Source organism: Oncorhynchus masou, chromosome 6, assembly GCF_036934945.1.
Source record: "Oncorhynchus masou masou isolate Uvic2021 chromosome 6, UVic_Omas_1.1, whole genome shotgun sequence".
Classification (NCBI taxonomy): Eukaryota; Metazoa; Chordata; class Actinopteri; order Salmoniformes; family Salmonidae; genus Oncorhynchus; species Oncorhynchus masou.
In genome coordinates, this window is record NC_088217.1 from 9891662 (window position 1) to 9918487 (window position 26826).

At 45.3% G+C, this 26826-nt stretch overlaps 1 protein-coding gene across 1 annotated transcript in view; it reads right to left on the reverse strand.

Annotated features, from left to right (window-relative positions):
• LOC135541242 (semaphorin-3D-like) overlaps positions 1-26826 on the reverse strand; it is a 136395-nt gene that overhangs the window by 18659 nt on the left and 90910 nt on the right. The window contains exons 4-14 of the mRNA XM_064967342.1: positions 19326-19486; positions 18654-18716; positions 17831-17950; positions 17730-17795; positions 14008-14101; positions 13026-13154; positions 12263-12405; positions 11405-11519; positions 11067-11136; positions 3943-4087; positions 91-313 (exon numbers count right to left, since the gene is read on the reverse strand). Coding sequence (XP_064823414.1) covers positions 91-313; positions 3943-4087; positions 11067-11136; positions 11405-11519; positions 12263-12405; positions 13026-13154; positions 14008-14101; positions 17730-17795; positions 17831-17950; positions 18654-18716; positions 19326-19486 — 1329 coding nt within the window. The remainder of the gene's footprint in view (positions 1-90; positions 314-3942; positions 4088-11066; positions 11137-11404; positions 11520-12262; positions 12406-13025; positions 13155-14007; positions 14102-17729; positions 17796-17830; positions 17951-18653; positions 18717-19325; positions 19487-26826) is intronic.

Here is a 26826-nt window from a genome sequence, read left to right on the forward strand (position 1 = left end):
GTTGGGAACACTGTTCACTACTACACTACACCCCAGCCACACTGTCTCCCTGTACCCTTCGTAGGGTGTAGCACATTCACACACTCTTACCTGTGCCCAGGTGTAGGACGTCATACTGCCCATCCTCAGCATCCACCCTGTCCACTACTACCCTTCGTAGGGTGTAGGGCACATTGACGCGGGTGAAGACGGGCCGGCGGGTGATGGGAAGGATGGGTTCCCACATCAGCTGGTGACCCCTCATGAAGCTCACTACGTCATCAGGGAAGTCACGAGTAGACTTGTGCAGGGGGTCATACGTTTCGCTGGGACACTGGGGAAGGAAAATCACAATTCAAGGATTATTCAAGGAGTATTCAAGGATGAATGCCCAACTGCTAGCCTGCAATCAGCGGCCCACCAGCTGTCGAGAGCATATCGGACTGTTAGCTGAATAGGTCCATCGGCCAATTTCTTTGGCCACTATACCTATTTTGCCAATTGGACTGGGCACCATTACTACACGGAACCCTACTAAATCCATCACAGCTGGTCTGCCGAAGGAACCACACGAGGAGGCTCTGCACGAGGAGGCTCTGCACGAGGAGGCTCTGCACGAGGAGGCTCTGCACGAGGAGGCTCTGCACGAGGAGGCAACAACAGACCTCTTCCGTCACGAGGTACCTCTAAGGCCCTTCGGCCCACTAGCTGAATGAATCGCCATGTCTCTAGCCAGCTAATCTACTTACTGGACCTCTATGATCACTCGGCTACGCATGCCTCCCCCTAATGTCAATATGCCTTGTCCATTGCTGTTCTGGTTAGTGTTTAATGTCTTATCTCACTGTAGATCCTCTAGCCCTGCTCAATATGCCTTAGCTAACCCTTCAGTTCCACCTCCCACACATCACCTGGTTTAAATTATGTTTCTAGAGACAATATCTCTCTCGTCATCACTCTATGCCTAGGTTTAGCTCCACTGTATTCACGTCCTACCATACCTTTGTCTGTACATTATGCTTTGAATCTATTCTATCACGCCCAGAAACCTGCTCCTTTTACTCTCTGTTCCGAACGTACTAGATGACCAGTTGTTATAGCCTTTAGCCATACCCTTATCCTACTCCCCCTCTGTTGCTCTGGTGACGTAGAGGTTAATCCAGGCCCAGTAGTGCCTAGCTCCACTCCCATTCCCCAGTCGCTCTCATTTGTTGACTTCTGTAACCGTCAAAGCCTTGGTTTCATGCGTGTTAACATTAGAAGCCTCCTCCCCAAGTTTGTTTTATTCACTGCCTTAGCACACTATGCCAACCCAGATGTCCTAGCCATGTCTGAATCCTGGCTTAGGAAGACCACCAAAAACCCTGAAATTTCCATCCCTAACTATAACATTTTCCGACAAGATAGAGCTGCCAAAGAGAGGGGAATTAGCAATTTACTGCAGAGTCTACTGCTAGGTCTCTGCTAGGTATAGCCCCGCCTTATCTCAGTTCACTGGTCACCATAGCAGCACCCACCCGCAGCACGCGCTCCAGCAGATATATTTCACTGGTCACCCCTTAATCCAATTCCTCCTTTGCCTGACTTTCCTTCTAGTTCTCTGCTGCCAATGGAACAAACTGCAAAAATCGCAGAAGCTGGAATCTCTCCCTCACTAACTTCAAGCACCAGCTGTCAGAGCAGCTTACAGATCATTGCACCTGTACATAGCCCATCTAACTACTCCATCCCCATACTGCATTTATTTATTTATTTTGCTCCTTTGCACCCCAGTATCTCTACTTGCACATTCATCTTCTGCACATCCTACCATTCCAGTGTTTAATTGTAATTACTTCGCCACCATGGCCTATTTATTGCCTTTCCTCTCTTATTCTAACTCATTGGCACATGCTATATATAGATTATTGATTGTATGTTTGTTTATTCCATGTGTAACTCTGTTGTTGTGTCAAACTACTTTGCTTTATCTTGGCCAGGTCGCAGTTGCGAAATGAGAACTTGTTCTCAACAAGCCTACCTGGTTAGATAAAGGTGAAATAAAAGAACATTAAGATTATTCAAGGAGATTTCAAGGATTATTCAAGGAGAATAAGGATTATTCAAGGAGAATAAGGATTATTCAAGGAGAATAAGGATTATTCAAGGATTATTCAAGGATTATTCAAGGAGAATAAGGATTATTCAATGAGAATAAGGATTATTCAAGGATTATTCAAGGAGAATAAGGATTATTCAAGGAGAATAAGGATTATTCAAGGAGAATAAGGATTATTCAAGGAGAATAAGGATTATTCAAGGAGAATTCAAGGAGAATTCAAGGATTATTCAAGGATTATTCAAGGAGAATTCAGGGAGTATTCAAGGATTATTCAAGGAGAATTCAAGGATTATTCAAGGATTATTCAAGGAGAATTCAGGGAGTATTACTTGAGGTCACAGTGACCACAGATCACAGAGTTATAGTTTGTATTGTTGTTCTAGTTGGATGTCTGGTTTTGTTTCATGTTTTATTATTCAAATCAACAGCACTTTGATCACAAAAGAGACAGCAAACTGTAACGCTCAAGCAAAGCACAGCTACTTATATAATCTAAGGAAGGTCATTTAATCTTCAATTGTCAGAGTGGATGTCATTTCCTCTTACCATCCTGGCAAAACAAAATCACTGATATGACAAGCATGATCATCATGTGGTGTTTAAACTGGCAACAGACTCTCATTTAAACTCCTATTATTTCCTTTGAAATGTGGCTGCCATTACTCTCTCTGTGCGTGCTGTTCAGTGACTCAGGGGTTAAAATTACACTGGATGATGATGTGAAGCTGTTTCACTTGGATTTTAATCATGCAACCAAAACACTGACGTCTCTGACCCTAGTAATCAACCACTTTCAAGGGTGTGTGTGTGTGTGCATGTGTGTGCGTGTGTGTGTGTGTGTGTGTGTGTGTGCGTGTGTGTGTGTGCGTGTGTGTGTGTGTGTGTGTGTGTGTGTGTGTGTGTGTGTGTGTGTGTGCGTGGTAATCAAGCACATCCAAGGAGCCGCTCCACTGCCTGTGGTGTTCCCTAACAGGGGGACTAGAATAACAGTGGGATCAAGCCACTTCCGACAGAGCACTAAAACACATTAAACATTCCCCTGAAGCCTCTGGCTGACTAGTTACCACCAGGGGAATGCATAGCCGAGGTGTTAAATCAACCAGCCAGCGGTCAGATTCCAACAGCTTTATCAACTTGTTTAAATCAACCAGCCAGTGGTTAGCTTCCAACAGCTTTATCAACTTGTTTAAATCAACCAGCCAGTGGTTAGCTTCCAACAGCTTTATCAGCTTGTTTAAATCAACCAGCCAGTGGTTAGCTTCCAACAGCTTTATCAGCTTGTTTAAATCAACCAGCCAGTGGTTAGCTTCCAACAGCTTTATCAACTTGTTATAATCAACCAGCCAGTGGTTAGCTTCCAACAGCTTTATCAACTTGTTTAAATCAACCAGCCGGTGGTTAACTTCCAACAGCTTTATCAACTTGTTTAAATCAACCAGCCAGTGGTTTGTGTCCAACAGCTTTATCAACTTGTTTAAATCAACCAGCCAGTGGTTAGCTTCCAACAGCTTTATCAACTTGTTTAAATCAACCAGCCAGTGGTTAGCTTCCAACAGCTTTATCAACTTGTTTAAATCAACCAGCCAGTGGTTTGTGTCCAACAGCTTTATCAGCTTGTTTAAATCAACCAGCCAGTGGTTAGCTTCCAACAGCTTTGTCAGCTTGTTTAAATCAACCAGCCAGTGGTTAGCTTCCAACAACTTTATCAACTTGTTTAAATCAACCAGCCAGTGGTGAGCTTCCAACAGCTTTATCAACTTGTTGAATCTGTGTGCCTGCCTGTCTCTCTTTCTGCTTGCTTCCCTGTCTGTCTGTTTGTCCATCCATCTGTCTGTCACTTCCATCCCTGCTGAGAAACTCACAGTGCCAGGTCGTGGATATGGGATCCTCCCCTTGTACTCCACCCAGCGGTAGTCAGGCCCTTCCTTGTGGGCGAACGGACCGTTGAAGGCTGCCCTGATAGAGGCCATGGAGTAGACACACACTGCTGACCCTCTGAAGACAGAACTAGGGGAGAGAAGAGACAGAGAGGGGGGGTTACAATGCTGAGAAGAGGAGAGGAGATGAAAAAAACAGAGTAAGAAAGAGAGAGGGAGGGGAGGGAGGGAGGAAAGGAGAGAGAGAGGGGAGAGGAGGGGAGGGAGGAAAGAGACAGAGACAGAGAGAGGAGGGGAGGGAGGGAGGGAGGAAAGAGACAGAGAGAGAGGGGAGGGGAGGGGAGATAGGAAAGAGAGAGAGAGGGTGGGAGAGGAGGGGAGGGAGGAAAGGAAAGAGACAGAGAGAGGGGGAGAGGAGGGGAGATAGGAAAGAGACAGACAGAGGGAGAGGAGGGGAGATAGGAAAAGACGGAGAGAGGGGAGGAAAGGAAAGAGACAGAGAGAGAGAGAGAGGGGGAGAGGAGGGGAGATAGTAAAGGAAAGAGACAGAGAGGGGGAGGAAAGGAAAGAGACAGAGGGGGAGAGGAGGGGAGATAGGAAAGAGAGAGCTAGGAGGGGAGGGAGGAAAGGAAAGAGACAGAGGGGGAGATAGGAGGGAGGAAAGGAAAGAGACAGAGAGAGGGGGGGAGGAGGAAAGGAAAGGAAAGAGACAGAGAGAGGGGAGGGAGGGAGGAAAGAGAGAGCTAGGAGGGGAGGAAAGGAAAGAGACAGAGGGGGAGATAGGAAAGAGAGGGAGGGGAGGGAGAGAGGAAAGGAAAGAGACAGAGAGAGGGGGGGAGGGAGGAAAGAGACAGAGACAGAGAGAGGAGGGGAGGGAGGGAGGAAAGAGACAGAGAGAGAGAGGGGAGGGGAGGGGAGATAGGAAAGAGAGAGAGAGGGTGGGAGAGGAGGGGAGGGGAGGGAGGAAAGGAAAGAGACAGAGAGAGAGAGGGGGAGAGGAGGGGAGATAGGAAAGGAAAGAGACAGAGGGGGAGAGGAGGGGAGGGAGGAAAGGAAAGAGACAGAGAGAGAGGGGAGAGAGGAGGGGAGGAAAGGAAAGAGACAGAGAGAGGGGGGGGGAGGAAAGAGACAGAGAGAGAGAGGGGGGAGAGGAGGGAGGAAAGGAAAGAGACAGCGAGAGAGAGAACGAGAGAGGGGGAGATAGAAAAAGGAAAGAAAGAGAGGGAGGGGAGAGGAAGGTGGAAAGGGTAAGAGAGTGTTAACATGTATCCGGGTGAGTTACAATAACACACCCAGCCGGGCCTCTCCACCCCTGACCCCTCAATAACCCCTGGGGTCACTCCAGCGCTGAGACGGGAGCGTGCACATGACAGGGGGATGGAAGAGTGCACGTGTCAGGCTGGTTGTTTTGTTAAGGAACTAGAGAACATCCTTTTAACATTTTTTGGTATGTTGTCCTTTCGGGAGATTCTCACTGAGAATCGTACATTTTCCTTTGTTCACAGATAAAAGGACTGCAATACAGTGAAAGTGTACATGCTCTAAGTTCTTAAAAGGGGAACTGACAGCTTTTATGCAACAATAAATATTTTTTTAATCTGTTCATATACACACCCAGGAAGAATAAGAATATTTTTTACATTGTCTGACAAGCGAGCACTTATATATGGTCATTTTGTAAATTTATGTAATGTCTGGGAATTACGTACAGTAAGGCATTTGTTAAATTTCTATAGCAACATAGTTTGTCTTTTTCCTAATTGATAGACACCGCAGTAAATGAAACCTCGTAAAAAAACATCTGTCTTTTCCAGGCCCGGCGTGGAATGCAGACCGTTGAGGCGTAACTACAGTAAGTCTATATGCAACACGGGCCTGCCATCGTTCAATTTCAACTGGACCACGTGTTTACAGGAAGTAAACAACAAGCACGACCAAAGATCACAAGAACTCATTTCCCAAAATGCACAAAAATACACCTGAAAATATGTAAAACATCACAGGTGACCTTTTACATTTGGGAACGTTTACAATCCTATTGATCAAACAGCCATGAAAAGTCAGGCTCTCTCTCCCTCAGTTGCCTAAGTGCATCATCAACAACAAGATCAACAACTAATGTTAGCCAGAGTGAGATGAGCTCAAATCTAACGAGGGAACAGTAAATGAACCCTCTCAAACTGTTTCCAGTATCCTGCTCGTCCTTCTGCAGCTTGCCTGCCAAAGCGTGCTTGTCCCAACCCATGTTTTGATAACTGAATGGGAACTTGCCTGCTCGCCCGTACGTCCGTCCGTCCGCCCGCCTGCCTGCCTAATACATTTCTGTCACACCCTGATCTGTTTCACCTGTCCTTGTGCTTGTCTCCACCCCTTCAGGTGTCGCTTGTTTTCCCCAGTGTATTTATCCCTGTGTTTCCTGTCTCTCTGTACCAGTGTATTTATCCCTGTGTTTCCTGTCTCTCTGTCCCAGTGTATTTATCCCTGTGTTTCCTGTCTCTCTGTCCCAGTGTATTTATCCCTGTGTTTCCTGTCTCTCTGTAACAGTGTATCCCTGTGTTTCCTGTCTCTCTGTCCCAGTGTATTTATCCCTGTGTTTCCTGTCTCTCTGTAACAGTGTATCCCTGTGTTTCCTGTCTCTCTGTCCCAGTGTATTTATCCCTGTGTTTCCTGTCTCTCTGTCCCAGTGTATTTATCCCTGTGTTTCCTGTCTCTCTGTAACAGTGTATCCCTGTGTTTCCTGTCTCTCTGTAACAGTGTATCCCTGTGTTTCCTGTCTCTCTGTCCCAGTGTATTTATCCCTGTGTTTCCTGTCTCTCTGTACCAGTGTATTTATCCCTGTGTTTCCTGTCTCTCTGTACCAGTGTATTTATCCCTGTGTTTCCTGTCTCTCTGTACCAGTGTATTTATCCCTGTGTTTCCTGTCTCTCTGTACCAGTGTATTTATCCCTGTGTTTCCTGTCTCTCTGTAACAGTGTATCCCTGTGTTTCCTGTCTCTCTGTTCCAGTGTATTTCTCCCTGTGTTTACTGTCTCTCTGTCCCAGTGTATTTATCCCTGTGTTTCCTGTCTCTCTGTGCCAGTGTATTTATCCCTGTGTTTCCTGTCACTCTGTTCCAGTGTATTTATCCCTGTGTTTCCTGTCTCTCTGTTCCAGTGTATTTATCCCTGTGTTTCCTGTCTCTCTGTAACAGTGTATCTCTGTGTTTCCTGTCTCTCTGTAACAGTGTATCCCTGTGTTTCCTGTCTCTCTGTAACAGTGTATCCCTGTGTTTCCTGTCTCTCTGTTCCAGTGTATTTATCCCTGTGTTTCCTGTCTCTCTGTCCCAGTGTATTTATCCCTGTGTTTCCTGTCTCTCTGTAACAGTGTATCCCTGTGTTTCCTGTCTCTCTGTAACAGTGTATCCCTGTGTTTCCCGTCTCTCTGTAACAGTGTATCCCTGTGTTTCCCGTCTCTCTGTAACAGTGTATCCCTGTGTTTCCTGTCTCTCTGTAACAGTGTATCCCTGTGTTTCCTGTCTCTCTGTACCAGTGTATTTATCCCTGTGTTTCCTGTCTCTCTGTGCCAGTTCTTCTTGTATGTTCAAGTCAACCAGCATGTTTTCCTTGTACTCATGATTCTATTCTCTTTTTGCTAGTCCTCCCGGGTTTGACCCCTGCTATGCTTGCCTGTTTTCTGGACTCTGTATCCGCCTGCCTGACCTTTCTGCCTGCCTTGACCTCGAGCCTGTCTGCCACTCTGTACCTCCTGGACTCTGTACCCACCTGCCTGACCATTCTGCCACTCTGTACCTCCTGTCTGCCACTCTGTACCTCCTGTCTGCCACTCTGTACCTCCTGGACTCTGTACCTCCTGGACTCTGTACCTCCTGCCTGCCACTCTGAACCTCCTGGACTCTGATCCTCCTGTCTGCCACTCTGTACCTCCTGGACTCTGTACCTCCTGTCTGCCACTCTGTACCTCCTGCCTGCCACTCTGAACCTCCTGGACTCTGTACCTCCTGTCTGCCACTCTGTACCTCCTGGACTCTGTACCTCCTGCCTGCCACTCTGTACCTCCTGTCTGCCACTCTGTACCTCCTGTCTGCCACTCTGTACCTCCTGGACTCTACCTCCTGTCTGCCACTCTGTACCTCCTGGACTCTGTACCTCCTGTCTGCCACTCTGTACCTCCTGGACTCTGTACCTCCTGCCTGCCACTCTGTACCTCCTGTCTGCCACTCTGTACCTCCTGGACTCTGTACCTCCTGGACTCTGAACTGGTGTCCACCACCAGTCTCTTGCCTTTCCCTATTGGATTGTTAATAAACATCTTGGACTCTAAACCATCTGCATCTGGGTCTTGCCTTATAATTTCATTGACAACTAATAGATATGCTAACTGTGGATAACAGTCATTTTAAGTTTAGCATAGCTAGCAAAGCGTTTCACATTTCTTGCTAGTTAACCAAATGACACCTGCATCTGTAGCTGTGTAGCCCCTGATAAACGATATGAGGGGATATATTCAGTCACTCCCCCACTTATCCAATGACATGACATCCCAGGGGTGTCAAACACAATCAGCACACGGGCTGTATTGAAAAACAACAATAAATTTGCAGGCCAGACAGCCTATTCGTTTTTACAACAACAACAAAAAAACATGCAACTGCAACCAAAACTTTCCAAATATGGTTCTTTATAATGCAAATAATAATCATAATGTAAATAGTACATAATATTTTAACATATTAAAACAAAAGTAAGAGGAACCGTTTTTGTCCAGCCTTTGCTGCTATGCCTGCAGATATAATGCGATCCTAATCAAAAGGTATTTAATAACTCCAAATAACAAAAACGTTAGCCATAGGTTGTTGTAACATTTACTCTTAAAACATGTTCTGCCTTTTTTTTGGATCACTGGTGTGGTTGAATACAGTATTACTGTATGGGTCACTGGTGTGGTTGAATACAGTATTACTGTATGGGTCACTGGTGTGGTTGAATACAGTATTACTGTATGGGTCACTGGTGTGGTTGAATACAGTATTACTGTATGGGTCACTGGTGTGGTTGAATACAGTATTACTGTATGGGTCACTGGTGTGGTTGAATACAGTAATACCAGTACAGAGTCAATGTGGAGGCTATATACAGAGGGGGTACCAGTACAGAGTCAATGTGGAGGCTATATACAGGGGGTACCGGAACAGAGTCAATGTGGAGACTATATACAGGGGGGTACCGGAACAGAGTCAATGTGGAGGCTATATACAGGGGGGTACCAGTACAGAGTCAATGTGGAGGCTATATACAGGGGGTACCGGTACAGAGTCAATGTGGAGGCTATATACAGGTGGTACCGGTACAGAGTCAATGTGGAGACTATATACAGGGGGGTACCGGAACAGAGTCAATGTGGAGGCTATATACAGGGGGGTACCAGTACAGAGTCAATGTGGAGGCTATATACAGGGGGTACCGGTACAGAGTCAATGTGGAGGCTATATACAGGTGGTACCGGTACAGAGTCAATGTGGAGGCTATATACAGGGGGTACCGGTACAGAGTCAGTGTGGAGACTATATACAGGGGGTACCGGTATAATTGTCCGATGGCGATTTTAGTAATTGTTCAGTCGTCTAATGGCTTGAGGGTAGAAGCTGTTGAGGAGCCTTTTTGGTCCTAGACTCGGTGCTCTGGTAGCGCTTGCCGTGCGGTAGCTGTTGAGTAGCCAGCCAAGGCTACTTCTCTAATGTTGCTGTGATAAGCCAACATGTTCCTCCTTTGCCTGGTGTGTGTCGTTGCAGGTTTAGTTTTTTGTTATTCATTTTCAAGCGTTAAAAAAACGAAGTCAGACTGCACCATTTTAGTAGCTTAGCTAGGACTGTGGCATGTGTCTGCACACTTTCCCTCTGCAGAACACAGCAAACCGGACAAACGAAAGCAAGTTGAATTCACTGAGGGGAGCACATCAGGCTGTAATTTGATAAAGTGGATGCTTCAGCTGTTGACTGGCTGATGTGTTCTATTCGGCCCGCGGGCCTTGTGTTTGACACGTACCCTATACTATTAGCCACATTATTACTGACTTGTGATCGTTCACCTTGCGAGTTTGATTGACATTCCCTGCCTTATTTACATGTGTACACTTTTGCTCAAAAGATATTGAGTCATTGAAACATAAACTGCCTCCTGAATATATATAGATAGATAGATAGATAGATAGATAGATAGATAGAAAGAAAACAAACAAACAGGTCAGCTATGATATATATTCATCTGCTGTGCTTTATCTTCGCCAGGTCGCAGTTGTAAATGAGAACTCGTTTTCAACTAGCCTACCTGGTTACATAAAGGTGAAATAAATCAAAAGTAATTTTAAAAATCATGCATTGAACTCCATCCATGTATTCGGCCAACAACGCCTCTGAGTCGAATATAACCTATTTTTAAAAACTCTTATCAAGCTGGTTTTGTAGCATAAACTAGGAATTTAATATTTTTTTCACTGAGATTATGATTGTCTGTTTGTGTCACATCTGCAAAGTAGTTTGCACACTGTCAGTTTCCACTTTAAAATAAAACCAGTCGTTAAATCATTGTCAGTAATTGTCATGAAATCAATCATATGAATCGTACAATAATATTTGTTGTTAAATGTTTAAAGCCCAAACTCACCTGGAGGTTGAGAAAACTCCGTAGATGTTTAAAGCCCAAACTCACCTGGAGGTTGAGAGAACTCCGTAGATGTTTAAAGCCCAAACTCACCTGGAGGTTGAGAGAACTCCGTAGATGTTTAAAGCCCAAACTCACCTGGAGGTTGAGAGAACTCCGTAGATGTTTAAAGCCCAAACTCACCTGGAGGTTGAGAAAACTCCGTAGATGTTTAAAGCCCAAACTCACCTGGAGGTTGAGAAAACTCCGTAGATGTTTAAAGCCCAAACTCACCTGGAGGTTGAGAAAACTCCGTAGATGTTTAAAGCCCAAACTCACCTGGAGGTTGAGAAAACTCCGTAGATGTTTAAAGCCCAAACTCACCTGGAGGTTGAGAGAACTCCGTAGATGTTTAAAGCCCAAACTCACCTGGAGGTTGAGAAAACTCCGTAGATGTTTAAAGCCCAAACTCACCTGGAGGTTGAGAAAACTCCGTAGATGACAGGGTTCTGGTCGTCTTTGGTCTCCAGAATGAAGATATCCTCTGAAATGAATCACAGTGGGGAACCACAGTCAGAGACAATTAACAAAACAAATACCTTATCATGCTAGCATAATGACCTGTACTCATTTTACCAGTACATTGTACCCCGAAACACTGGCAATCAAAAGTGAAAAAGTTACAAAGCCAGAAAACCAAACCACTAAACAAACCATTCAATAATTTCCTCAAAGTCATGATAATACAAAACATAAATAATATAAAAACATTTACAAAAAAACAACATTTCAGCAGTGTAGATAAAGAGTACCGAGCTCATCAAACTGTGTGTCCAGTCCCCCAGGTCCTGGTACAGAACACACCAGACGGGCCTTGAGGAAGGTACTCCAACGGTTGATCAGACTCCTCTTCCCTCCTACGTCATTCTAACGGGACACACAGAGGAGGAGATCAGACATGAAACCAACACCTACATATCTCTCAGTTAGCTACTTTTAGTCTCACTAATATCATTCAAATCGGTCACTGTAGGATGCTGTTACTGTAGGATCTGCTGTTACTGTAGGATCTGCTGTTACTGTAGGATCTGTTACTGTAGGATATGTTACTGTAGGATCTGCTATTACTGTAGGATCTGCTGTTACTGTAGGATCTGCTGTTACTGTAGGATCTGTTACTGTAGGATCTGCTATTACTGTAGGATATGCTGTTACTGTATGATCTGTTACTGTAGGATATGCTGTTACTGTAGGATCTGCTATTACTGTAGGATATGCTGTTACTGTATGATCTGTTACTGTAGTATCTGCTGTTAATGTAGGATATGTTACTGTAGGATATGCTGTTACTGTAGGATCTGCTGTTACTGTAGGTTCTGATGTTACTATAGGATCTGTTACTGTAGGATTCTGTTGTTACTGTAGGATATGCTGTTACTGTATGATCTGTTACTGTAGGATCTGCTGTTAATGTAGGATATGTTACTGTAGGATCTGCTGTTACTGTAGGCTCTGCTGTTACTGTAGGATCTGCCTGCCACTGTAGGCTCTGATGTTACTGTAGGATCTGCCTGCCACTGTAGGCTCTGATGTTACTGTAGGATCTGCCTGCCACGGTAGGCTCTGCTGTCAAGCCCTTTGTGAAAATATTGTAGCGAATTCCTATTTACCTTGCAGATGCGTGCCACTCTACTGTAAACCCTCTTGTCCCACTGGCTGGACTCTACAGCTGTCTCCTTCAAGAAGAAGTAAACCTTGTCATCGTCCACACTTTGTGTGTCTGGAATGGAGAAGGAACCCACAAACTCTGGCTCTGCATGGGGAGGAAATTATATCATGGTGAGGAGAATAATACAGTATACAGATGTAGGATCTTAGTTTGATCACCCCTGTTGCAGGATATTTTAAACTTGTAGTGTATTTGAGGTTTAAAAAGGATTCTAAAGTTTGTGATTTCCACTTTGACATTTCAGACTTCCCCTTACAAAAATGTCCATTAATTCTAATCCACATAACTCACATTTTCTGTTGCTACAGGATTATATTCCTGCTGTAACAAATTGGCTCAAATTAAGATCCTACATCTGTAGGAACCCTTTAGAAAAGTCTAGAACATGATGAGTGTCTGGAATGGAGAAGAAACCCACAAACTAAGACCCTGCACGGGAGAAACAAAGCATATCGCGATGATTACTCATCAACTCACTTCAGTATTGGACGTTTGTCTTAGACCTAAATGTCAAATAATGACTTGGAGTGATTTGCCTCCTCAAAACGACGACAAGATTGGCAAGAATCCCGAATTGGCTGAGGTAAGGATAACGGTTGAGGCTTGTGCCTATGAGCTAGCTGAGTACGTATAATTAGGAAATCTTTTGACAACTGCCATAGAGACATTTTTGTTTTCTTTCTCTTCTGTGTTCTGCGTCTCACCATTGAGCCAGTGGTCCTGGTAGGCCTCAGTGCGTATATAGTGCTGGTTGCTGCTGTGCACAGAGGTACGGAATATAGCTGCGTTGGAACCCATAAAATCCACCGACGTCCCCGCGTACAAATCTCCATCTAGGGGTGAGATTGGGATGGGGTTTGGCTTAAGAAAACATACATACAGTACATACAATACATACAAACCATACAAACACATACAAACACACATACAAACACACATACAAACACACATACATACATACATACATACTGTACATACATACATACATATCCCTGTCACATCTTCATAAGACCCTCATCAAGGTAGAGTCAGTTTAGTTGAACGCATCAATCTGGCTGGTTTACAAGGCTAAGAGTCATTTGGGTGGGTTTCATTGTTTTGGAAACTATATATATTTACAGCTATACCCTTTTGGAAAAGATAATGTACATCCAAATGTATTATTCTGAAATATGTCTGTCATATTTATTGGACAGTATATTGTTTATATAATATATAGCCTGTGTGAATATGGAATTCAGCAAATACTTATGGATATTCAATCATATAGAGAGGTACCATAGGACTCCTAAAACGCACAAAGCAGGACCTCATTCCCAGTGGTAGCAACTAACTCTGTTGCCCCCAATTATGAACCATATGTTTTATGTACTGGGGTCTGGCGGGATTTACGTCCACTTCTAACTATGTGAGAACTCCCTTCCTGGTCACACCATTTCTGGAGGCTGGAAGGGTGGGTTTGAAGGGTGGGTTTGATTACCGCATCGGACACATACTGAATATTGTGTGTCACAGTCAACGTTAACAGTTCTGTAAGTCATTGTGGAGGAAATGGTCTCCTTAATGTCAATATGTTCCATATTAGCTGGATATATTACTTACCAGTGAGCCTGGTCATTCTCCTGGTCGTTCTGTATGTCACTAGAAGGGTTTCGTATGTGGACATTGTATTTGTATATGACTTACCGGTGAGCCTGGCGGTGAAGGGTTCGCGTGGACTAAAGGGACATTTCCCTCGGCCAGACTCCACAGCATGGCTCTGCAGACGGAACAACGGCTCCTAGGAGACGCACAGAGAACCAGAGAGATTCGATATAATTATATTCTACTCATGCTATGTTCTATTGTCTGGGATATACCGTCTGAGATCATACAGCCAGTTGGGTTCTCATTTGATCGCACAGACAGGAATAAATATCTCTCCGGGAAGAAGAAGGGTGGGGATATATATTTCATGATTAACTACTCATGGTGTGATTGTGATAACATGCAGGAACTCAAGTCCTTTTGTTCACTCGATGTAGAACACCTCACAATCAAATGCCTACCGTATTACCTCCCAAGACAATTCTCTTCGGTTATAATCTCAGCTGTGTATATCTCCCCTCAAGCCGATACCACAACACTGGACTTTATGCAAACAGGAAACAACATATCCTAAGGCCACATTTATTGTAGCAGTGGATTTTAACAAAGAATATTTGAGGAAAACACTATAGAAGTTCTATCAGCACATTGACTGTAGTTCTCGCGCTGCTAAAACACTTGACTACTGCTACTCCAACCTTCTGGATGCCCTCCAGCCCTCCATTCGGCAAATCTGACCACGACTCCATTTTTACCCTCCCTTCCTATAGGCAGAAACTCAAACAGGAAGTACCCGTGATGAGGACTATTCAATGCTAGTCTGACCAATCGGAATCCACGCTTCAAGATTGTTTTGATCACGCGGACTGGGATATGTTCCGGGTAGCCTTCGAGAATAACATTAACGAATACACTGATACGGTAACTGAGTTTATCAGGAAGTGTATAGGATATGTTGTACCTACTGTGACTATTAAAACTATTAAAAGCACTCGTGCCAAACTGAAAGCATGGTGACTGGGAATATGGCAGAATACAAACAGTGTAGATATTCCCTCCATAAGGCAATCAGACAGGCTAAACGTCAGTATAGAGACAAAGTGGAGTCGCTCAGACAAGAGACGTATGTGACAGGGTCTCCAGACAATCACGGATTACAAAGTGGAAAACCAGCCACGACACGGACACCTTGCTTCCGGACAAGCTAAACACCTTCGCTTTGAGGATAACACAGTGCCACCGACGCAGCCGGCTACCAAGGAATGTGGGCTCTCCTTCTCCGTGGCCGACGAGTAAGACATTTAAGAGTGTTTAAGCTCGCGTCCTCAGAGCATGTACAGACCAGCTGGCTGGAGTGTTTACGGACATATTCAATCTCTCCCTATCCCAGTCTGCTGTCCCCACATGCTTCAAGATGGCTACCATTGTTCCTGTACCCAAGAAAGCAAAGGTAACTGAACTAAATGATTATTGCCCCATAGCACTCACTTCTGTCATCATGAAGTGCTTTGAGAGACTAGTCAAGGATCATATCACCTCTACCTTACCTGACAGCCTAGACCCACTTCAATTTGCTTACCGCCCCAATTGATCCACAGATGATGCAATCACCATTGCACTGCACACTGCCCTGTCCCATCTGGACAAGTGGAATACCTATGTAAGACTGCTGTCCATTGACTACAGCTCAGCATTCAACACCATAGTACCCTCCTAGCTCATCATTAAGCTTGAGGTCCTGGGTCTGAACCCTGCCCGGTGCAACTGGGTCCTGGACTTTCTAACGGTCTGCCCCCAGGTGGTGAAGGTAGGAAACAACACCTCCGCTTCACTGATCCTCAACACTGGGGCCCCACAAGGGTGCGTGCTCAGCCTCCTCCTGTACTCCATGTTCACCCATGACAGCGTGGCCAGGCATGCCTCCAACTCAATCATTAAGTTTGCAGATGACACAATAGTAGTAGGCCTGATTACCAACAATGACGAGACAGCCTACAGGGAGGAGGTGAGGGTCCTTGGAGAGTGGTGTCAGGAAAATAACCTCTCACGCAACGTCAACAAAACTAAGGAGCTGATCGTGGACTTCAGGAAACAGCAGAGGGAGCACTCCCCTATCCAGATAGTCGGGACCAGTGGAGAAGGTAGAAAGAATCAAGATCCTCGGCGTACACATCACGGACACACTGAAATGGTTCACCCAATCAAACAGAGTGGTGAAGAAGGTGCAACAGAGACTGAAATTTGGTTTGGCACCTAAAACCCTCACTGAATTTTACAGATGCACAATTGAGAGCATCCAGCCGGGTTGTATCACAGCCTGGTACCGCAACTGCACCGCTGTGGAACACTAGTCACTTTAATAATGTTAACATATTTTGCATTACTTATCTCATACTGTATTCTATTCTACTGTATCTTAGTCTATGCCGCTCTGACATTGCTCGTCTAAATATTTATATATTCTTTATTAATTCCATTCCTTTAGATTTGTTTGCATTGTTGTGAAACTGTTAGATATTACTGCACTGTTGGAGCTAGAAACACAAGCAGTTTGAGACACTCGCAATAACATCTGCTAAACACGTGTATGTGACCAATACAATTTGATTTGAATTGATATGTGGATCGGTGCAGAGAATGATGTCACATCCACAATAGCATTAGCCTCCTCTACCACAGAGAACCATCTCAACCACCACAATGTAATAATTTCATCTCTGCAATAGCATTAGCCTCCTCTACTGGAACAGAGAGTTTAGTCAGAGAGATGGAACAGAGAGTTTATTCAGAGTTTAGTCAGAGAGATGGAACAGAGAGTTTAGTCAGAGAGATGGAACAGGGAGTTTGGTTAGAGAGATGGAACAGGGAGTTTAGTCAGAGAGATGGAACAGAGAGTTTAGTCAGAGAGATGGAACAGAGAGTTTAGTCAGAGAGATGGAACAGAGAGTTTAGTCAGAGAGATGGAACAGGGAGTTTAGTCAGAGAGATGGAACAGGGAGTTAGGAAGAGAGATGGAACAGAGAGTTTAGTCAGAGAGATGGAACAGGGAGTTTCGTCAGAGAGATGGAACAGAGAGTTTCGTCAGAGAGATGGAACAGAGAGTTTATTCAGAGTTTAGTCAGAGAGATGGAACAGGGAGTTTAGTCAGAGAGATGGAACAGGGAGTTTAGTCAGAGTTTAGTCAGAGAGATGCAACAGGGAGTTTAGTCAGAGAGATGGAACAGAGAGTTTAGTCAGAGAGATGGAACAGAGAGTTTCGTCAGAGAGATGGAACAGGGAGTTTCGTCAGAGAGATGGAACAGGGAGTTTAGTCAGAGAGATGGAACAGAGAGTTTCGTCAGAGAGATGGAACAGAGAGTTTCGTCAGAGAGATGGAACAGAGAGTTTAGTCAGAGAGATAGAACAGAGAGTTTATTCAGAGAGATGGAACAGGGAGTTTATTCAGAGTTTAGTCAGAGAGATGGAACAGGGAGTTTAGTCAGAGAGATGGAACAGGGAGTTTAGTCAGAGAGATGGAACAGGGAGTTTAGTCAGAGAGATGGAACAGGGAGTTTAGTCAGAGAGATGGAACAGGGAGTTTAGTCAGAGAGATGGAACAGGGAGTTTCGTCAGAGAGATGGAACAGGGAGTTTCGTCAGAGAGATGGAACAGGGAGTTTCGTCAGAGAGATGGAACAGAGAGTTTAGTCAGAGCCTCTCTCTACTGGATTATTGACATGGGAAACATATGTTAACATTTTCAAAGCAAGTGAAGTAGATAATAAACAAGTGTACAGACGTACACATGGGCCTCCTCTCCCCTCCCCTCTCTCCTTTCCTCACCTCAGTGCTGTGTCCCAGGTCTATGTAGGTGCATTGTGGGTGGTAGGCCCCGGTGCCACAGACATACACATGCCCTCCCCTCCCCCCTCTCCTTTTCTCACCTCAGTGCTGTGTCCCAGGTCTATGTAGGTGCATTGTGGGTGGTAGGCCCCGGTGCCACAGACATACACATGGGTCTTATTGAAGGGCTGGAGGAGACGCACGTAGTTGGCGCAGTCAGTCTGAAACAATGTTAGGATTTACATTAAACATACATGACACACATCTACAGTACAGTCATAGTTAACAGAGATTTAACATTAAATATAAAGGCCATTTAGAAGACGCTTTTAACCAAAAGTGTGTGCAGACAGACCGTATGAGTGGCCCCAGCGAGAATCAAACCCTTGATAATGGTGTTGAAAGTGCCCTACCAACCTGAGCTACAGAGGACAATCCTAAATCCTGTTCCTCTACCCACCAGCCTTATTTAACCCGTTCGCTATCTTTGCCTCAAGGCCGATTATTTATGAAGAAATCCACCAACAATGATTGATTGAACCTTGTCAGATTAGAATGTCCCTCCCTCCCTCCCTCCCTCCCTCCCTCCCTCCCTCCCTCCCTCCCTCCCTCCCTCCCTCCCTCCCTCCCTCCCTCCCTCCCTCCTCAGGTTGTTACTGTGTGTAAATACAAAGGAGATGTCAGAGGGATGAGACGTCTCCCCTGGGTCTCATAATACACAACAACAACATGACCATCAATAAAGACTGGCCTTGTTTTAATTATACACCGTGAGGGATCCTTGGCCTCGTCCCAATAACGTGCTATGAGCATGCCAGAGGACCACTAAATAAGGCCTCAGATCTTCAGAGCACCTAAACAGCATTGTGGGAAAGTTCAACCCGTGTTGTTCATCCATGTTTGTTCTGGCTCTCTGTTACTTACCGACAGGTTCTTCCCTGCCAATCTGCAGTGTTCGACGTGTTCCTCCGCAGCTGGCCAGTAAATCTAAAGGAGGGAGGGAGAGGAGGGGAGGGAGGGAGAGAAAGGAGGGAGGGAGGGAGAGAAGGGAGGGAGAGGAGGGGGAGGGAGGGGGAGGGAGAGGGAGGGAGGGAGGGAGGGAGGGAGGGAGGGGAGGGAGAGGGAGGGAGGGAGGGAGGGAGGGAGAGGGAGAGGAGAGGAGGAAGAGGGGGGAGGAGAGGAGAGGAGAGGAGGAGAGGAGAGGAGAGGAGAGGAGAGGAGAGGAGAGGAGAGGAGAGGAGAGGAGAGGAGAGGAGAGGAGAGGGGGGGAGGGAGGGAGGGAGGGAGGGAGGGAGGGAGGGAGGGAGGGAGGGAGGGAGAGGAGAGGAGGGGAGGAGAGAGGGGGAGGGAGGGAGGGAGAGGAGGGGAGGGAGGGAGGGATACAGGTGAGGCTTAAAATATGGATACGGGACAACCTTTCATCATGACTTTATGATACCCCCCTCTGTGTTTAATTGAGAACGTGGCGATCTAAGAGAACACAGTTGGGAAGGAGCCCTAGACTGATTCAAAACAGAGTCATGGTAATGGCATGGTGCTGGCCTTAACTCTACATTTACACCTAGATAGGGAGATTCACTGAGGTGCTGTCTGTACCGTGCGTGTAGGAAGAGCCAGGCTGTCCGAGTGGAGAAGGTAGATGTGGTCTCTACCCCCTACCAGGAGCCAGCCACGGTCCTCATCCAGCAGCAGGGACTGGTAACCTCCACTCACTCCTCTGTCCCAGAAGACACTGGAACTGTTCATCAAACGCAAGTCTGCAGAGAGGGAGGGGGAAGGGGGGAGAGAGAGAGAGACAGGGGGGTGAGGGAGAGAGAGGGAGAGAGAGAGGGAGGAGAGGGAGGGAGACAGGGGGGTGAGGGAGAGAGGGAGGAGAGGGAGGGAGACAGGGGGGTGAGGGAGAGAGGGAGAGAGGGAGAGAGAGAGAGGGGGTGAGGGAGAGAGATAGAGAGAGATAGAGATAGAGATAGAGAGGGGGAGAGGGAGGAGAGGGAGGGGGGTGAGGGAGAGAGGGAGAGAGGGAGAGAGAGACAGAGAGAGAGAGAGGAGTGGGAGAGAGGGGGAGGGAGACAGGGGAGGCGGAGGGGGGAGAGAGAGAGAGAGAGAGAGAGAGAGAGAGAGAGAGAGAGAGATGAGCGGGAGGGCGACGGGGGTGAGGGAGAGAGGGAGGGGGAGCAGGAGAGAGGGGGAGGGAGACAGGGGGAGGGGGTGAGGGAGAGAGAAAGAGGGAGTTAATGTTTTGAAGTAACAGAATCAATTGAATCAGAATTGGCAGAGAGCAACTATTGGTCAAAAACAAGCACTAAAAAACTTGGACTGCATTTATCACAACCATCAGTTTGGCAAAACTACATACAATTATAACTGCTGTTTTTATTTTAGCTTTCCAAATCCAGTCTGTAGTCTGAGTTGATTGATAATAAACAACATGTCAATCAAAGCTCATTCACTCAGTCAAAACAACAGCCTATTTATGTAAAACGGTCCCTGGATACTCAAGTTGGAAAGTACATAGTTGCAATGTGTGTAATTCCAATAAACATAGCAACACAATCTCCCCTAAAAACACACACATGTCCGTCCAGCACGCTCGGGTCGAGCAACACCAGCAAGCACTCTACAACCTATCTAGGGATCTTGTGTTTAACCAGGCAGAAAATGACCTGCACAATCACAGCAAATTAACCCTGTAGCCCGGCTCTGTGCTCTCTCTCCTGATAAATCAGAAGAAAAGTCCTGGCTTCTCAATTTAACTACAAAACAACTCCTATAAAGTAGATATTTACAGTGCTATAACCCTACATTATGTATTTGTGGTATCATTTTAAGGGTTGCAGAGAGGATGTATGGTAAGTAAACAACTTTATTTATTTATACTTTTAGCCAGCACAAAGGCCCAACACTTTGTCAAGACTCTAGAGACAAGAGTCTAGAGACAAGCATCTAGAGACAAGAGACAAGAGTCTAGAGTCTAGAGACAAGAATCAGGAGTATAGAGACTAGAGTCTTGAGACAATAGTCTAGAGACAAGAGACAAGAGTATAGAGTCTAGAGACAAGAGTCTAGAGACAAGAGTCTAGAGACAAGAGTCTAGAGACAAGCATCTAGAGACAAGAGTCTAGAGACAAGCATCTAGAGACAAGAGTCTAGAAACAAGCATCTAGAGACAAGAGACAAGAGTCTAGAGACAAGCATCTAGAGACAAGAGACAAGAGTCTAGAGTCTAGAGACAAGAATCAGGAGTATAGAGACTAGAGTCTTGAGACAATAGTCTAGAGACAAGACTCTAGAGACAAGAGACAAGAGTCTAGAAACAAGCATCTAGAGACAAGAGTCTAGAAACAAGCATCTAGAGACAAGAGACAAGAGTCTAGAGACAAGCATCTAGAGACAAGAGACAAGAGTCTAGAGTCTAGAGACAAGAATCAGGAGTATAGAGACTAGAGTCTTGAGACAAGACTCTAGAGACAAGACTCTAGAGACAAGAGTCTAGAAACAAGCATCTAGAGACAAGAGACAAGAGACTAGAAACAAGAATCAGGAGTATAGAGACTAGAGTCTTGAGACAAGAGTATAGAGTCTAGAGACAAGAGTATAGTCTAGAGACAAGAGTCTAGAGACAAGAGTATAGACTATAGAGTCTAGAGACAATAGTCTAGAGACAAGAGTATAGAGTATAGAGTCTAGAGTCTTGAGACAATAGTCTAGAGTCTAGAGACAAGCGTCTAGAGACAGGAGACAAGAGTCTAAAGTCTAGAGACAAGAGTATAGGGTCTAGAGTCTAGAAACAATAGTCTAGAGACGAGAGTCTAGAAACAAGTCAGGTATCTAGAGACAAAAGTCTAGAGACAAGAGTCTAGAGCCTAGAGTCTAGAAACAAGAGCCTAGAGTCTAGAAACAAGAGTCTAGAGTCTAGAGCCTAGAGTCTAGAAATATGAGTCAGGAGTATAGAGACAATAGTCTGAAGACAAGAGTCTAAAGTCTAGAGACAAGAGTATAGAGTATAGAGTATAGAGTATAGAGTATAGAGTCTAGAGTCTAGAGTCTAGAGTCTAGAGTCTAGAGTCTAGAGTCTAGAGTCTAGAGTCTAGAGACAATAGTCTAGAGTTTAGAGACAAGAGTATAGAGTCTAGAGTCTAGAAACAAGAGTCAGGAGTATAGAGACAAGAGTCTAGAGACAAGAGTCTAAAGTCTAGAGACAAGAGTATAGAGTATAGAGTCTAGAGTCTTGAGACAATAGTCTAGAGTCTAGAGACAAGAGTATAGAGTCTAGAGACAAGAGTATAGAGTCTAGAGACAAGATTCATAACTCTAACCTTCTGCTGTATCAGACAGCTTTGGAAGAAGGAGGAGGACGAGGATGAGGATGAGAGAACGATGAGGAGGAGGAGGAGGAGGACACAGATGAGGATGAGAGAACGAGGAGGATGAGGAGGAGGAGGAGGAGAGAACGAGGAGGAGGAGGAGGAGGAGGAGGAGGAGGAGGACACTGATGAGGATGAGAGAACGAGGAGGAGGAGGAGGAGGAGGAGGACACTGATGAGGAGGAGGAGGAGGAGGAGGAGGAGGAGGAGGAGGACACTGATGAGGATGAGAGAACGAGGAGGAGGAGGAGGAGGACACTGATGAGGAGGAGGAGGAGGAGGAGGAGGAGGAGGAGGAGGAGGAGGAGGAGGACACTGATGAGGATGAGAGAACGAGGAGGAGGAGGAGGAGGAGGAGCAGAGAACGAGGAGGATGAGGAGGAGTATAAGGCCTCCTTGGTTCAGTTCCACTGCTGTGGTAGCTATCAACAATCAGTGTCTCATGAAATAACTGGTTTATTTACCAAGTCACCCTTTCTCCAGGTTTACATTTCACATTTCATGTTAAAAGGATAAATCATTAACATAATATTATCTGTGAACCGCTCAAATATCAAATTAAATGTTTCAGCCATAGACTAAACCTTGATTTAATGAGAAGGATGTGAAGGAAAATAATTCCGGATAAGCACTGTAAAATCCAACGTATAACTAATAAGACTGGAGATACGTGTGGAAATGGTGTCTGACATCTCCCCACCTACATATACAGAGATATACTACATATATATATATATATTTATACATATATTTTGCCTTTGGAAAGGAGTCAGACCCCTTTCCACATTTTGTTACTTTTTGCCTTATTCTAAAATGGATAAAAGTTTTTTTTTCCCCCTCATCAATCTACCAACAATATATACCCCATAATGTCTTTTTTGATTTTTTTTGGGGGGGGGGGCAAATTTTATTACAAATAAAAATACATAAATACCTTATTTACATAAGTATTCAGACCCTTTGGTATGAGACTCGAAATTGAGCTCAGGTTCACCCTGTTTCCATTGATCATCCTTGAGATGTTTCTACAACTTGATTGGAGTCCACCTGTGGTAAATTCAATTGATTGGACATGATTTGGAAAGGTACACACCCGTCTATATAAGGTCCCACCGTTGACAGTGCATGTCAGAGCAAAACCAAGCCATGAGGTCGAAGGAATTGTCCGTAGAGCTCCGAGACAGGATTGTGGCGAGGCACAGATCTGGGGAAGGGTACCAACATTTTTTTGCACCATTGAAGGTCCTCAAGATCACAATGGCCGCCATCATTCTTAAATGCAATAAGTTTGGAACCACCAACACTCCTCCTAGAGCTGGCCACCTGTTCAAACTGAGCAATCAGGGGAGAAGGGCCTTCGTCAGGGATGTGACCAAGAACCCAATGGTCACTCTGACAGAGCTCCAGAATTCCTCGTGGAGACGGGAGAACCTTCCAGAAGGACAACCATCTCTTCAGTACTCCACCAATTAGGAGAGTGACCAGACAATTCAAATATTTTTTCTTTATAATTGACACGAATACAGTGAAATGTTTAATTTACAAGCCCTTACCCAACAGGTGTAGACCTTACAGTGAAATGTTTACTTGTATAAGTAAGCATTTCACTGTAAGGTCTACACCTGTTGGTTAAGGGCTTGTAAGTAAGCATTTCACTGTGAGGTCTACACCTGTTGGTTAACATTACATTTACATTTAAGTCATTTAGCAGACGCTCTTATCCAGAGCGACTTACAAATTGGTGAATTCACCTTCTGACATCCAGTGGAACAGCCACTTTACAATAGTGCATCTAAATCATTAAGGGGGGGGGGGTGGTGAGAAGGATTACTTATCCTATCCTAGGTATTCCTTGAAGAGGTGGGGTCTTGGGGGCTTGTAAGTCAGCATTTCACTGTAAGGTCTACACCTGTTGGTTAAGGGCTTGTAAGTCAACATTTCACTGTGAGGTCTACACCTGTTGGGTAAGGGCTTGTAAGTCAGCATTTCACTGTGAGGTCTACACCTGTTGGTTAAGGGCTTGTAAGTCAGCATTTCACTGTGAGGTCTACACCTGTTGGTTAAGGGCTTGTAAGTCAGCATTTCACTGTAAGGTCTACACCTGTTGGTTAAGGGCTTGTAAGTCAGCATTTCACTGTGAGGTCTACACCTGTTGGGTAAGGGCTTGTAAGTCAGCATTTCACTGTGAGGTCTACACCTGTTGGTTAAGGGCTTGTAAGTCAGCATTTCACTGTGAGGTCTACACCTGTTGGTTAAGGGCTTGTATAAGTCAACATTTCACTGTAAGGTCTACACCTGTTGGTTAAGGGCTTGTAAGTCAGCATTTCACTGTAAGGTCTACACCTGTTGGTTAAGGGCTTGTAAGTCAGCATTTCACTGTGAGGTCTACACCTGTTGGTTAAGGGCTTGTATAAGTCAGCATTTCACTGTAAGGTCTACACCTGTTGGTTAAGGGCTTGTAAGTCAGCATTTCACTGTAAGGTCTACACCTGTTGGTTAAGGGCTTGTAAGTCAGCATTTCACTGTAAGGTCTACACCTGTTTTATTCGGTGCGTGTGACAAATATAATTTGCTTTGATTTGTTTGGTTGGTTTTTGCGTCAGTCCTTTCTCTCTCTGTTGTTAACAGAAAGCCTCTGTGCCGCCCACTGTGCAACGTGTCTCGCGAGCTTGTCGCCACAGCCCACTGTCTGCTGATGGAGATGGATGAGGACCAGCGGACAGTATAAAGTCATGAAGTGTCCTCCTCAGCCATCACAGAAGACTTCATGACAGATGTGAAAATTCCTCAGTTCCAACCCAGGGATTCCAGAACCCTTTATAATCACATTCCAGAACTCGTGGCACTCTGCTCCATTCAGCTCTCTGTCAGAACAAAGCCTTTCCGAGCTCAATGGGGGAAAAGTTATGCTTTATCTCCCCTCTAAGTGTCACAGTCCATTTGGACCCCCCCCCCAACATTCTGTCTAGCAGTAGAGAGCACCTAAGGTGAGACCGTCCATTTGGACCCCCCCAACATTCTCTCTAGCAGTAGAGAGCACCCAACAAGGTGAGACAGTCCATTTGGACCCCCCCCCCCCAACATCCTGTCTAGCAGTAGAGAGAGCACCCAAGGTGAGACAGTCCATTTGGACCCCCAAACATCCTCTCTAGCAGTAGAGAACACCCAAGGTGAGACAGTCCATTTGGACCCCCCCTCCAACATTCTGTCTAGCAGTAGAGAGCCCCAAGGTGAGACAGTCCATTTGAACCCCCCCAACATCCTGTCTAGCAGTAGAGAGCCCCAAGGTGAGACAGTCCATTTGGACCCCCAAACATCCTGTCTAGCAGTAGAGAGCCCCAAGGTGAGACAGTCCATTTGGACCCCCAAACATCCTGTCTAGCAGTAGAGAGCCCCAAGGTGAGACAGTCCATTTGGACCCCCCCAACATCCTGTCTAGCAGTAGAGAGCCCCAAGGTGAGACAGTCCATTTGGACCCCCCAACATCCTGTCTAGCAGTAGAGAGCCCCAAGGTGAGACAGTCCATTTGGACCCCCCAACATCCTGTCTAGCAGTAGAGAACACCCGAGGTGAGACAGTCTGACCTCAGCACTGCATAAAGCAGACATATATCCTAGGAGGGCTGGTGAGCTCATCTCTATGAACAACTACAAATGAATACATACGCATGCAAACAAATGCACACAGTCACACGGTCACATTACATGGTACCGTCTAGATCAGTTCTATTCACCTAAATCCACCTTGTCAAGTTACCCTGAAAATAGGAGAGACTTGGGAATTACAAAACATTGAGATTGGTCCACCTCATATATGAAAGGTTTCAAAACAGATGACCCACTCATTGTATATTTTCTCAATCTTAACTGCAATATATAAATCAGCCCTTTTTTTTACAGTTCAGATCAGATCAACTAGTGAGTGTGGCAGAAAGTACCCCAGATCTGATCTCTATTACTTTATGATGTAATATCTACAGTAACTTCAAGGACATTCACATGTCTAGGAAATAGGGCTGAATAAGTCCTATTTTCCGGTTAAAGTACATTTCTGGATAACATCTCCCATAGCTATGACCTCTCTATGATATAATTCAGTCTCTGTGTGTTATATCGACATCCTCTGTTTCCTATATGTTGCCGTGCAGAACCACTTCGAAGCATCACAACCTCTTACGGTTCGGGATGACATGAGGCTTAACTTCCACGCGATTATATGGACGTCTTATTGACCTCTCGCAGCCCATAAATTACATCTCACTGTACGTTGTGGGAATAGTGTCGCTTATAGGTGGAATTGTGGATCTCTTCCATTTGGCGCCAACTCAACAGAAAGAATCCCACCGTCTGATCTGAACAGACATAGCTAGGAAATGTGTCTCCAATTAAAAGGAAAATAAATGTCAACCATTACCAGATAAGAAGGTTCAGGGAGAGTAACAGGGCATGTTCCAAATGACACCATATGCCCTCTGAAGTGCTCTACATTACACCAAGGTCAATAGGACTCTGGGCAAAAGTAGTGCAATATATTGGGAATAGGGTGCCATCGGGCTCTGGTCTAAAGTAGTGCACTATATAGGGAATAGGGTGCCATCGGGCTCTGGTCAAAAGTATTGCACTATAATAGGGAATAGGGTTCCATAGGGCTCTGGTCAAAAGTATTGCACTATAATAGGGAATAGGGTTCCATAGGGCTCTGGTCTAAAGTAGTGCACTATATAGGGAATAGGG